Here is a 13,828-nt window from a genome sequence, read left to right as displayed (position 1 = left end):
ATTTTCACGTTTGTTTCTGAGATCTGGCCTTTTCTGATCTCGTTTAGTCACATTTAACAGCTTTTTTTTTTTTAATAAGAAACTCCCCAACTAAGGCTCCTGGGTATCTCTCTCACTGCACCTATGATTGCAGACTGTCTCCATTCTACCAGAATGTCACAAGACACTCCTCCTGGTGCCTTCTGTGAGATCCACCAGTCAAGAGGCGTGTGATCTGACATCCTGAGGGATGTCGGAATGTAAACATGTAGACCACGCCACCTCATGTTTGAAACTAGCAAGCACAGGTGTATGCCTGTTGGAAGAGACGGTACCGTGGCCAGTCCAAGGGGGAGGTGAGACTCTGTGGCCTCCTCCAACCTAACTATTTAACAGCTTCTTGACACCAGCCTTGCCTCTGGTGGTAGTGAGGCTCGCTCCAGGTAGTCCCTGTTCCCATATCCCAGTCTTTGTCCACTGGAGAATCGCCATCTCTGTGTTACTCCTAGGCGGGACACAGGGAGGTATTTGCCGTGGTCTGACATTTCTGACTTCCACTATTGTATTTTAAGTAGAACACTAAATTGAGACGGTAACAAATAATTTGCCTACTGCGACTTAGCTAACACACATGTTTCTCTGCACCTCAGTGGGTCTAGAACACTGGCTATTCAGGCCACTCCTTGAAATCCTCTATCTAGGGGTGGCCAAAAGGTGCCTTGAGGCTAAACATGAACCTTTCATGTATTCACTAAGGTGTGACCTCTCTGTCAGTGGCTGTTTGAAATTCGCTGATATAGAGGGGCACACCATTTTAGATTTATGTGGCTAAAATAAAAAACACCAACGACAATTTATGCTGGAGAGGATGTGTTGAAAGCTGGACACTCCTCCATTGCTGGTGGGAGTGCCAACTGGTTCAGCCACTTTGGAAATCAGTATGGAGATTCCTCAGAAAAATGGGAATAAACCTACCACAAGACCCAGCAACTCCACTCTTAGGCATATATCCAAAAGATGCCCATTCATACAACAAAGATGTCTGTTCCACTATGTTCATAGCAGCATTATTTGTAATAGCCAGAACTTGGAAGCAACCTAGATGTCCCTCAACCAAAGAGTGGATAGAGAAAATGTGGTATATTTACACAATGGAGTACTATTCAGCAGAAAAAAACAATGGAATCCTGAGATTCGCAGGCAAATGGATGACACTAGAAGAAACCATCCTGAGTGAGGTAACCCAGTCATAAAAAGAGAAACATGGCATGTACTCTCTCATATATGGATTTTAGACATAGATCTGGGGAGTGCCAGCCTACAATCCCATGGCCAGAGAGTTTGGGAAACAGAAACTTCATTCAGTGGCTGATCGAAGAAGAGGCAGACTTCCTCGGTTAAGTACTGACCTGAACTCAAGAAAGCCAGTAACAGAGAGGAAGGACCTGACAAAGGTTAACCCTTGAATCCCAGGCATCAGCCTGGGAATCCAGCATGGGACTGATAAAGCCCCCCTGAATGTGGGTGTCAGTGAGGAGGCCTAGGTAATCTATTGAGCCTTGGGCAGCAGATCAGTACCTATCCCGAGTATACACACGGACTTTGGACTCCCATCCAACAATGTGAGGTGCACTCTCACCCTGAACTCTTGGGGAAGGGTCTAGGCCCTGCCCTATATGAAATGACAGACTATGGACACCCCCACGGAGAGCGTCACCATCCCTGGGGAAATGAGGGGATAATGGGGGAGTTGGGGATCACGGGAGGAGAGGAGGGAAAGGGAGAGGGACCTGGAACTGACTTGTGAAACAACCTTGTTTCTTATCTAAATTTAACCTAAAAAAAAAAGAAAAAATAGCTTATAGGAAGGTCATACCTTTATGGTGATTATTTAGTTGCTTTGTTGTTTTGATAATATAAAGCAGCATTTGTATAACTTCTTTTCTGTAAATTATGTATAAATGCTTATGCATTTGTTTTCTTAGGTATATCCACACTATAACTATCAATAATATATTATAATAATTGTAGATGACAGTCAATTTTATCAGTTGGCTCAGTGAAAGAAGTATGTATTGAGTCAGGAAGCAAAGAGATACCATAGCAAATACCATAATGCTATTAGATTATCCTAGAAGAATATTTTAAAAACATACATAAAACTTGTAGTTGGCACTCTATAACCAAACCCGGCAATTTGAACTTTTCAAATTCACATATGGGAGACTTTTTACTCAGGCGAGTTAACTAGAAACTGCAAGGCACAGTAAGATATAAGGCCAAACTTGTCATTCACTTGAATATGAAACTATGCCTAGAAAGGAAAAAAGTAGCACGATCTTGTTCTTCATTGATTTATACTTTGAGAACTATAACACACGCACACACACACACACACACACACACACACACACCTTAATTGAAAACATGCTTTATGTTCTTTGAAATTCTTATTCTGAAATTATGCTTATTTCATTTTACCCAGAACATGCAAGGTCATGTTTGTATATTTATTTGATATTTGTTTTTCCAGTGGTCGTTAGGAAAAGAAGTAATTATTATCACTATCACAGAATTTAAAGATGAGGGCAATAAGAAAAGTTTTTGAATGTGAGGTTAAAGAAACGAACAAACACAGGCATGAGCCTGGGAAGTCAGTCTCTCCACCGCTTTCATGAAGGCTCCTAGTGTTTGCTTCCTTCAGAATCCCTGAAGTATGCTCCTCAGCTGTGGTCAAAGTTTGGTGGCTGCCAGCCACATTAAGGACAAGCTACATACAAGCCCTCAGGGCCAGGCCTGGAAACAGCATAGAAATAAGTCTGTCTTTGAGAATGTGGATGAATTGCTGAATCTAACTTCAAGGGTGGGTTGGGAGTAAATATGATCTTGGACAACTCAGAAATGGATTTGCAGGAAGCCATTAGTCTCCTCCTTCGAAATATGTTTAATTATATTCTAACTGTCCTTTGTGAATTGCAATAGCAATAAACAAGGTGCCTTTCCAAACAATTTTAACATTTTGCCTTTTTTAATTTGAATGGTACTCCTTTCTATTGTGGTCTGATGATTTATTACACAATAATTACAATTGAGTTAATTTTTTAAACTAAGTACAATGTGTCAGAAAGTGAACTCACATCCAGGGAGCCACAGTGCCTGACTGGGATTGCAAACTCATGGATGTTCTAAAAACTTAAGAATTCCAAAATATAATTTAATATGTTAAATGTATACGTTAGATACAGCAAAGATAGAAAATAAGATATGTGACCAAACGAGTCCAGAAATTCAAGAGGTAAAGAAGGCATTTCCCAAAGCCCTTGGAAGAGTATAAAGAAAAGTTGTATAGAGTGTACCAGGAGTCTGCTACTGGGAGGTATTTATGGGCTGTGCACCCAGATTTGCACATGGATAAAGTCTTGGCACTGGATGATAAGAAAGAGAGGAATTGTTTTACCTTGACTATAAGTGATTTTACTTAAATTCATACTAAGTAGCAATAAAAATAGTGTAGATTTATCATGAGTCATATTGAAAAAAATCTCATCTTCCATTTAAGGATACTATTGCATATAAAGTGTTAGAACGAGTGGTATCTTTCTTGGTCGATAGTGGTACATGCCTTTTATTCCCACTACTCAGGAGGCAGAGGCAGGTGGATCTCTGAGTTCAAAGAGACCAACCTGGTCTACAACAGCTAGTTCAGGACAGCCTCCAAAACCACAGAGAAACTCTGTCTTGAAAAACAAACAAAAAATAAAACAAAACAAAACAAAACAAAAAGAATTAATGGTATCTTTTAATAACATTTAATATGATAAATTGTTCATATATTCATACACAGTATTGCATATATAAAATTTCTACCATTATTGTATATGTACATGTGTGTATCCTGTAGTGACCATGTAGTCACTGCATCCCCAGTAAAAACCTTATAAATGTCCCTAAGAAAAGTAATGGGACTTGGTGTGATGTTTATGTGTACATTAACCATTTAAATTAACTAGTAATTTTATTGAATATGATTTGTGTGGACACCAGCAATGAAGATGATCTGCTCCCAGTAATAGATTATCTCTTAGAGAAATATGTGGCTTTCCATTGCTATGCCAATAACTGGAGTTTCATGTATACTTATTACTAGTTACAATATCACCTAGAGTTTTTTTAATTATCAAAAGAAGTTCATGCTATTGGCTCATTTATTCCCATGTTTATTATTCCCACTGAAAACTGTTACACCTAATCCTCCCTGATTGAAAACATTTGAACCTGGAAAGGACAGTATTTCTGAAGACATTTGTAACTATTCATCACAGATATTAAAATTACAATCATGCTGCATTGTGTGAGCCGTGGTTGAATAAAAAATGTCTTTACACATATGGTGATCAGGTGACCAACGCTACTCAGGTTTGAAGATGCTGAATGCTCTAATACCTGGTATTTGAAATTTTGACAAGTATTGCATTTATTCCTGAATATTGAGAATACATTTTTCGCTCATAGAGAGTAAATTTAAAATGGGGTCTTTTGTAGCAGCACCCGTCCTGTTTGGAGTGATATAACAGATGCCGAATGTTCATATATCAAACAAAATGCCAGCCTTCTGTGGAAAAGAGGTGTCAAAAAGTTTCTTTGTACCTTTAACGCATACGATTATGTATTACAAAATGCAGAGTTTGTAAAAATTTCTTGAATATACAGGCAAAAAAATGAATAATTCAAAACAACCCCTAAGTTCTACACTCTATTGTCCCTTTATAACACAGGCAGAAGATAGCGGTACACTCCCAATAGAGCTGAACTTGCACAAGTTATACCCTGGAAAATGCCAGATGGTGTATGGTCTACTTTTGAGAGCTGTCACATATGTAAAGATTTGAAAAAAGAAAGACAGCTGAATGAGAACGGTGCATCATTAAAGAGGGAGCGAGGGTCCCCAGGCGTTGCCTGTGTTTTAAGAAGCATTGTGTCACCCCCAAATTAGCATGCTTTTTTAGATTTTTTTGATTTGTACACAATAAGAAGAAATCTATTTTAAGCCAAGTAGTTGTGGTTTAATCAGGCAGGCAGTTTCTTTCTTCATTTGATAATAAAGCCAGGTTTCCTGTTTAGTTTTAATTGCAACTTGACCATAAAATGAAAATCATACCCTTGAAAAACGATCAATCAAGTTACATTTCCCATCTATTGAGATGACTAAGATAAAGCTTATCCAGTTTTGATTTGATGTACTGCACACCTAGGCCAAGATCATTCAACTAAAAATGTTTTAATGTTTAAAAAAATGAAGTGAAGAGGTAATATTTGGTTACTTAACTGTAATTCAAAAACCACAGAAAAATAATTAGGTGACAATGGAACAAAAAATTAAAGTGCTATCATTTAACTGCCCCTAGAAACAGATATGGTTTGAAGATTGAAACATAGATAAATCGTTAAGGATGCATTAAACTAGCACTCCAGCTGTAACCCATAATTTGCAGAGGCAGTTCTGTTAGTAGAATGAAAAATGCAAAGAAAGGTCAAATTTATCATTGTTTAGAATTTGGAGGCAGGACACACTCGTTTTTTTTACCACTTGCATTTTTTATTCAATGAGACTGTTTAACTATTACATAGTGATTCTCTGGTTATTTGGACTGGAGTATGAGAAGGCATTTTTGACTGATTGATGAGGAGTTACCCACCATTGGTCAATGACATTTCAACTTAACCAAGCACTCAGATTGCTTGAGTTACTAGTTTTAGAGAAGAAGAAGCTCAAACATTCCATTTATTTGGAGAGATTGTTAGAAAGTGCACTGTAAAGAACACTAAATTAGGTTTAACTTTCTTCGTTGGCATCTTTTGAAATGCATATGCATAACTGGCTTCAAAGGCAGTCGTTAGAATGCCATTCTGGTTGCTCCAAGAAGCAGAAGCATATGATTCTCAAAATCAAATGATTGCACATTCCTAAGAAATGGATATCCTGTTTAAGATGCTACATTGTAGACGCTGGTCCTGAGGTCACATGGAGCTAGCTGTTCAGTAATGGTGGCCAACACACATTGTCATTAGTCAACCAATTGTTCGATGATGCAGTGTCCAAAGAATTAACTTCATTAGCCTTTTCAGTATCATGCCATTAAGGTAGTCTTTCTTTCCACTTTAAACTAGAAAGAATTTCTTATCATACATAGGCATGTGGATGGTCTGGAATTTGTCTGTATGTCATAGACATGTGTATGTATGTGCATGCATCTACATATCTGGGAGTCTTCTGCTCCCTTGACTTTTGTCTGTGCATGGCTGAATGCCACAGTGTTATAGCTACTGGAATTTGATAGTGCAATTCCATATCTAATTAAAGTTCTACCAACACTTACTTTTCTTCCCTAAAATTTCTTTGGTAGTATTTTTCCTCTTCCTTATTTTGAGATCAGCTTCTTAAGTGCCATTTTTTAAAGGACCAAAAGAAATGTTAGTGGGAACCATACTAACTAAAATAGGAATTACCAAAGTAATAAAAATGAACATACTTGTGCTCACTATTTAGGCACTTATATGCTTTTCAATAATATTTTGTCATTTTGTTGATCCCTGTAACTGTCTACCCATTCTTTTTGCTTCAGCTATGACTATATTAGTGTTTTTAGGAATGGGTTTGGGATTTTGTTTTTCTCCCTATGATGAAAAGCTAATTCTTTCCTTGTTTACTTGTTAAAATTGATTGCCATTTGGATTGTATACTGGAATACTATTTACTTTGTACAGTTTATCCTAAGTATATCTTTATTAATTCTTAACTTTCAGAACTTAAATTATTCATTCATTCCTAAGTGTGCACAACTCCATAAGTTTGTGTTCTCCTTTCTAGGACTCGGATGGTCTTTTACTTGCTCATTTATTTTGTTGGAACTTCTGGTGTAGTGTTGAATAAGAGGAATGAAGGTGGGCTCCTCCTCTTGGTCCAGACTCAAATATGAGTTCTTATGAAGTGCTTAGATTTGCTTTTGGCAACTGCACAGTATCAGATTGAACAAGTTTGTTTCATTTAAAATGAAGTTAACGGAATTTCTTGGAAGAAAACTATGTTGGACTATTGTCTGACTTTGAATGCCTGAATTTGTTGTTCCTTTCATTTCAAAATGTAATTGGTGAGTTTCATATTGAGACCATGCTGTTGTATGTGCAGCACTTAGGAGACCAACAGACAAGAGCAGCCTGCACCGAAGCAGTATTTAACTGCCTTTCTTTTCTTAAAAGAGATTTTAATTTAAGTGTTATTTTAAATTAGCAAAACATGCCTTTGCCTAGTGATTTTTGTTAAACCTTTATTTTACTTTCTAGCCCTACCTTCCTTTCTTCTAGAACATTCCTCCTCTACCCTTTCCACCTTTTCCTTCTTCCTCTCCTCTATACTAACTTGTCCCCTGCCCCACCCCAGCCTCTTCAGTTTTATAAGCATGGATTAGAGCTGCAGTCTGTATTTTTGAATTTGTGTGTTTAAATATATCTTTTCACTTTTGTAAAATTATGCATTATCTTGCTTAACTAGATGAACTTATTTTTTTTAACTCAGCCCAACCTCAGCCCCTGCCTCAGCTGCAGACATCAACACAGGAGCCCAGCAAGGAGGAAGCAGACAAGATAAAGAATGGGGGCCTCACGAGTCTGAGCAATGGGAATGGAATTCATCTCGGAGCCAAACATGCACCCACAGATAACCACAGAACTTCAGCTCCTGTTTCTCAGAAAATGCATAGAAAAATTCAGTCCAGCTTGTCTGTAAACAATGATATCAACAAGAAGAGTAAAGTAAACGCTGTCTTTTCCCAAAAGTCTGCTTCCTCACCGGAAGGTAAGTGTGAGATAGATGTTCATCTTTTGCTTTTTTCACCTCGCGTAAAATTATTCAGTAGTATTAAATTGATCTGGAAAACATGAGTAACGTTCTCGCCTTTCCATCGCACAAACATAAATTTGGGTAAAATCCACTTAACTTCCTCCAATAAAAGTCCAGGATTAAAAAAAAAGGTAGATCTGGCGGCCAGGACTTTGCTTTTAGATTACCATCCTACAGTGACTAGTCATTACTTTAAATATAACAGGTGCACTTAAAAATGCCACAGCTAAAAATATGAATATACCATTTTGGGGGGCATATCAGAGTGCCTGTATTCTTTCCCTCCTTGGTGCAATGTGTTAGGCTGTGCAGTGGAGATAAGATTACTTGCTTGCATTTTTGTCTTGCAAATTCATTCTTAATATGCAAAGCTGAAATAGGAAAAAGATCATGTAATTTCCCTGGTCTTGATGGAGAATGGACCAGGCGAGGGGTGTCTACTCCGTGAGCCATCTTCCAGCTCCCTTGCTGCCCGCATGGAGCACATACCCACTCGAGCCCCACCCAGCCCTCTTGCTCCTCTCTTACACATTTGCCGATGCTCTCTCTGACCTCTGGGCAGCTAGTAATGATTTCTTTTTCATTGCTACCTCACCTGCCCCTAGCCGAGTTAAAGTCAGGTTAAATACCATGAACCCAGGACAGGTTTTCCTTACTATTAAGCGGACCCAATATGATGACAACCTGCAAAGTCTCTCTGTGTAGTTCATTGTGTCCTATTAAAGGAAACAAATACCCAATCTGTGTAGTTAAGATTGTAAATTACTCCCAGCCTGTGCATGGCCTTCTGTTCTCCCTACTTTCCTCATCTGCAGTTACTTATCTAAAATCCTGAATCTGCTGTATATATTTGGTACTAACAAAAATATGTATGTATGCATGTACCTATATGTATATATACATATATAGTAACTATCTGTGTATATTTCCTTTACCTTTCTATTTTAATTGCCATGAAATCTCAAAGAAGATTCCGTGGAATGCTACTGTAAAGTTGGCCATTCATACTCACAGTGATAAATTGAGCTGTAAATAGGGAATTGTATTGAGACTTACCAGTAATGAGTAGGAGAAAGGATATTACATTTTGGCTACAGGTGTCCTAAGCTCAACTGAGGCAAAGTGTTAGGTTGATCAAATGATATGATAATAAACGGTCTGCATAGTTCCAGGTCAGTGACACTACTTTCCAAACTAATTAGATTGAAAAGGACATGATTGACATTTGAAAATGAGTTTGACATGTAAGCTGCATGGTCATCTCTGAAGTGTAGGTAGGCTGTTAACTAAACTGGCTCTCCAAGGAGTTGGGAAGGCAATGCAATTTTCTTTAGAGGATCTTCCCTTCTAGGTGATTGGCTGAAATAATTGGATACAATTGAATCTCCTTGTTTTATACATATGAATTTACTTATTATGCTCTTCAGCTCTTGTTTTCCATTTGATATTTACTTATTTTATATTAAAAATTGATAACATTGTCGTATCGGCCTTACTTGAAACAGCTTATGGAATTTTTCAGTAGGTCTTGCTTTTAATTGTGTTTGAATTTATTTGGAATGCAAGAATGTAGCTTTGGAGGTAGCATGGAGGATAAAAGGAAGCAGTGTATGATGAAATGTCTTCCCTTTCTCCTGTCTTTTTTTTTGTCCTCCATTTCTTTATTCTGTCCTCATCTTCTTCTCTGCCCTCCAATCTCTACTTCAGATTGACCGCAAATATTTGGATACAGGAAGTCCCTTATAGGCTGCAATTATCACAAAATAACATTTAAGATCAAATTGGGGGAATGAAGAGTATGAAACACAAAGGAAAACATCAGAACATGTTGCAGAGTCCTCTCGATGTCATCACTTTTAGCTTCTAGAATTTAGGCAGTTGTATACTTGGTAATCTTGATTTTGAATCTAGATTAAAATTTCATTGTCCCATTTCATATATTTCATGTAATCTCCAAGTTAGATATCTCTGTGAATTTTGCTCTTGGTTAAGATTGGGACTTTAACGCTTGCCTCAGGATTACACACATTCACCTCCTCATTTGACTTCCATGAACTTTAAAGGCAAATAGCATATAGTGGTCAAGTATGGGCAGAGAACATCTACTTTGGAAGTTTAGTTTTACCTTGAACCTGTTGACTGTGGTAGCTTCTCTGAACCCCTCTGTACCTGTTCCCACATTTACATTTTGGTAATTGCATGCAATTCACAGAACAATAGTGTGGCTGGGCAGGATAGGCGTTCCCATGAGCAAAGCATGTAGACAGTTTCTGGTACATAGAAGACACTCATTACTTAGATGAGACAACACCACTTAAAGAGCCTGATGAAATGTCTTCTGCACTGTGTCAGCACTCCTCACACTCAGCCATGCTGAAGTCCAGTCCTTAGCTGAGTACAGACAATGCATCCCGACTCAAGGTGTTTCCCATAGTTGGTCAGTGGAAACCATTCATAATGAATCACTGTGAATTAACTACATATTATTTTTGTCATTTGAGCCAGAAAGGTGTCTCTCAAGTTTTCAATATTATTTATATTCAATATAAAAATCACAACCAAAAAGAGACCACAATGTCAAAGTGGGCATTGATAGCTGTTTTTGAGTTCTTCAGATAATATTGTATTGTACTTGGTTGTTAGTTTGATGCATGGAGAATAATCATACATGGTAAAGGATTAAGAAAATGTGAAACACAAACAAAAGATTGGACACCTATATGTAGGCAAACATCACAGGTCTGATGTCAACTGGGTCTTCAAAACCAATTTTCGACAAGCCAGGGATACATGATAGTAAGGTCCTACCTACCAAAATAAAAAAAAACAAAGATCCACAAACAAACAAACCAACAAACTGAAGCAGTTTTTTTTAAAGTCTATTAAAACATTCCATTGAAATTGCCTTAAAAAATTCCATCCATGTTTATTTATACAACATGCCAAACCAATTCAGGATTCACTGTTCCAGGATGTAATAGAGGCCTCTGCTGCCAGGGGCAATTCTAACAGAGCAAAGCCATTTCTGCTGTGGCCCTCTCATCTGGGAATGTCTCAGCTTTCTCCACATTTCATGAAGTGAGGACTGTCCTGAATGTGAGGTAGCTCGGCTATAAAAAGGGAACCAAAATCTTAAAGGCAAATCTGCTTCAAAAATGATCTAACCCAAGGGGCAGGAGAGATCGTTCAATGGTTAAGAGCATTGGCTGCTATTCTCCAGACTAGCATCCACACGTAGGCTTACAATTGTCTGTAGCTCCAGTTCCAGTTCTCAGGACACCAGACATAATTCAGTTTTCTTTATGTAGTGAGATACTACCTCAAAGACTCAAGCTAACTAATGAAATAAATAAATAATATGAATTAAAGATAATTTACTTGTCACTCCAATATCCCTTCAGCATGAATGGCAATACAACTGTGCTGGAGGCATACAGATTCATCCCAGTGTGCCTTTAAGTGCTTAAATCCCTTGTGCTGTATATTGGTTTTCCTCTCCTAAGAGATTGGATTCCTGAAAATGCTGAGTGTTCCTGACTTGGTTGTGTTTTCAATGGTGCCTGTAGCCTTACCATTTCCCAATTATTCATACATGGTGTGTTGATTTATTTCAAACTATGGTGTCTTACTCTCCCTTGAAACTTACAAAGCTCATATATTCTTTGTAACAAGCATTCTTCCTGCCAGCCTGGTCCCAGAGCCGTGCCAATCCCAAGTAATACACAGAGACTCTATTAGTTACGATGCTGTCAGCCCATGTCCAGGGCTTCAGTATCAAGTAAAAACTATAGTTACAATATTTAGTCAATTAACATTTATTAAGATTTAAAGAAAGTATTTTATCATCCATCCTATCTGTATGAGTCTAAAGTCTTATATGTAGCTTAGCTTTTTTCATAACTAAGGAAAACAATTATAATTACAACTCTCTGTCTTCAACTCCATCAAAGACCACAGAAGGATAATATGTAAACGCTAGAATTGACAGAGACATCTTGCTACTTGGACAGTCATCCGAAGTTCCTCTGTGACATTGGGGCATCCATCTTCAGCCCATAGGCCACAGTGTGTCTGGAAGACTTCTGAGCACAGCAGGAAGTATAACTGTCCACCTGTATTAGCAGTTTGTCAGTCTGTTTCCTCTGTGTCCTGTAGAATGTCTGGCAGCCTCTTCTATGAAGCAGGAACCCTTTAGAACTGTCCCATCAAGTTTAGCAGTCACTTTCCTGTGGGTCTTGTATGTCCAGTCTACCAAACAGTAAAGGCAAAAGCAGTTTCTTGCCCAAGTGGCTAATCTTGCCATGTTGAAAACAAACTCCATAACGAGTTTCTTCGATGCCCATCTTCCTCTCAGGTGAAATTGGTATGCCAGGAGTAGTTGTGTCTCACTATCATGAAAAACCTTAAACCATTTAAATTCCATATATTCTGTAAGTCTTTGAAAGGTTTGAAGAATATATATACATCTCTGTATATCTAGAAAACTTAACTAACCTAAGTATAAGTTTTGACTATTAGAGGTAACTATCTATAATCTGAACTTAATTATACATCTAATTTTAAAAGAGCTGTAAAAACACAAAAATCTAAACAAGAGAAATATATATATGTGCACATATGTATATATATATATATCACAAAAATGACCTTAAATGAAAAATCAATAAATGAAAAACCATACCATTACAAAGTATTCATTTTTATACCATATTCCATTTTTTCCCTTTAGAAAGAGATTGACTGTGATCATTACTATTTACAAGCAACCCCATTTAAATGAAAACAAAAATTTATAAACAATATTTGGGAATTTGGGTGACATTCATTCCAAACTGCTTCCTGATGGTTTGGGGCACTGTCCATACCATGGGGATCATGGCAAAACTAAGAAACCTGGCCAGGTCCTTGTTTTTGTAGTCTGCACAGCTACATCAGATATTTTAGATGGTAGATTGCCTGGGACACTGTTTCAGGAGGTCTTGGTTCATCAAACCCCATTAGTTTGGAAGGAACCCACACGTTTTATTTTCTGTGGAAACAAAAGCAGAAATTCTTTCCCCAAGTATCTGTCCTTATATTTACATTTAGACGTCAAAGCATTTTCAAAATATATAAGTTGGATCAATTCATCAGCATTGATAATCAAATGCCTTTTAGCAGCTGTTGTTCCTTCCACAGCAATTAAACAATTCAATGACAACGCAATAGTATACAGTATCCAGACTCTCTGTGTAAATTCCATTTTTACATGGCTTTTTTATTACTCTATTTCTTTCTTTTTTTTTTTCATTTCTTCTCTGAGTCAGGGTTTCTCTGTGGAAATCTGCTTGCCTCTGCCTCTGGAGTGCTGGGATTAAAGGCATGCACCACCACTGCCCAACTACTATTGAATTGTTAGCAGGGCCTCTTAAAGGAGCCCTGCAGTTTTTTCCCACATATGCCGAATCTGTCCTTAAAGCAGCTGCATGAGTTTCTGCTTGTCTCTAGCAAAACAGTGTCCATCTAAGGAAATGCTGCTACCAAGAAGCTGTGCTTGTCGCTGTTTCTTTGTTTTTAAAATCCCTTTTTAAGCTTTTTTTTTAAGTTTATGTGGAAATCCATGTCCCACGTTGGGCACCATTGTAATGAGCATCTTCCTGCCTCCCTGGTCCCAGAGCCGTGCCAATCCCAAATGACACACAGAGACTCTATTACTTGCAATGCTGTCAGGCAATGTCCATGGCTTCTCATTACTCGTTCTGTCTTAAGTATTAACCCATGACTACTAATATATACATTTCTATAAGTTCTTATTAATGATTGGTGAAGTCCTTCTGTGCATATGTTTGTCTTATTGGTTGACAAATAAAGCACTGTTGGACAATAGGAAAGCAAGATAGGTGGCACTAGGAGTTAAGGAAGATTCTGGGAAGTGTAGTAAAGAGTGGAGAGTCTGCATGAGATCCTGGGAAG

General features: G+C 37.9%; 1 protein-coding gene across 5 annotated transcripts in view; it reads left to right on the top strand.

The window, feature by feature from the left end:
* The window catches only part of Mdfic (MyoD family inhibitor domain containing), a 79,440-nt gene that overhangs the window by 42,825 nt on the left and 22,787 nt on the right, over positions 1 to 13,828 (top strand). For all 5 annotated transcript variants that reach the window (XM_021233501.2, XM_013121146.3, XM_040728535.1 and 2 more), the window contains one exon: positions 7,553 to 7,831. In XM_021233501.2, the coding sequence (XP_021089160.1) occupies positions 7,553 to 7,831 (279 nt within the window). The remainder of the gene's footprint in view (positions 1 to 7,552; positions 7,832 to 13,828) is intronic.

The sequence above is a fragment of the Mesocricetus auratus genome, unplaced genomic scaffold, assembly GCF_017639785.1.
Source record: "Mesocricetus auratus isolate SY011 unplaced genomic scaffold, BCM_Maur_2.0 Super-Scaffold_100019, whole genome shotgun sequence".
In the NCBI taxonomy this organism is placed as follows: Eukaryota; Metazoa; Chordata; class Mammalia; order Rodentia; family Cricetidae; genus Mesocricetus; species Mesocricetus auratus.
The sequence above is the reverse complement of the archived record's forward strand: the minus strand, read 5'-3'. Positions and strand labels throughout refer to the sequence as shown.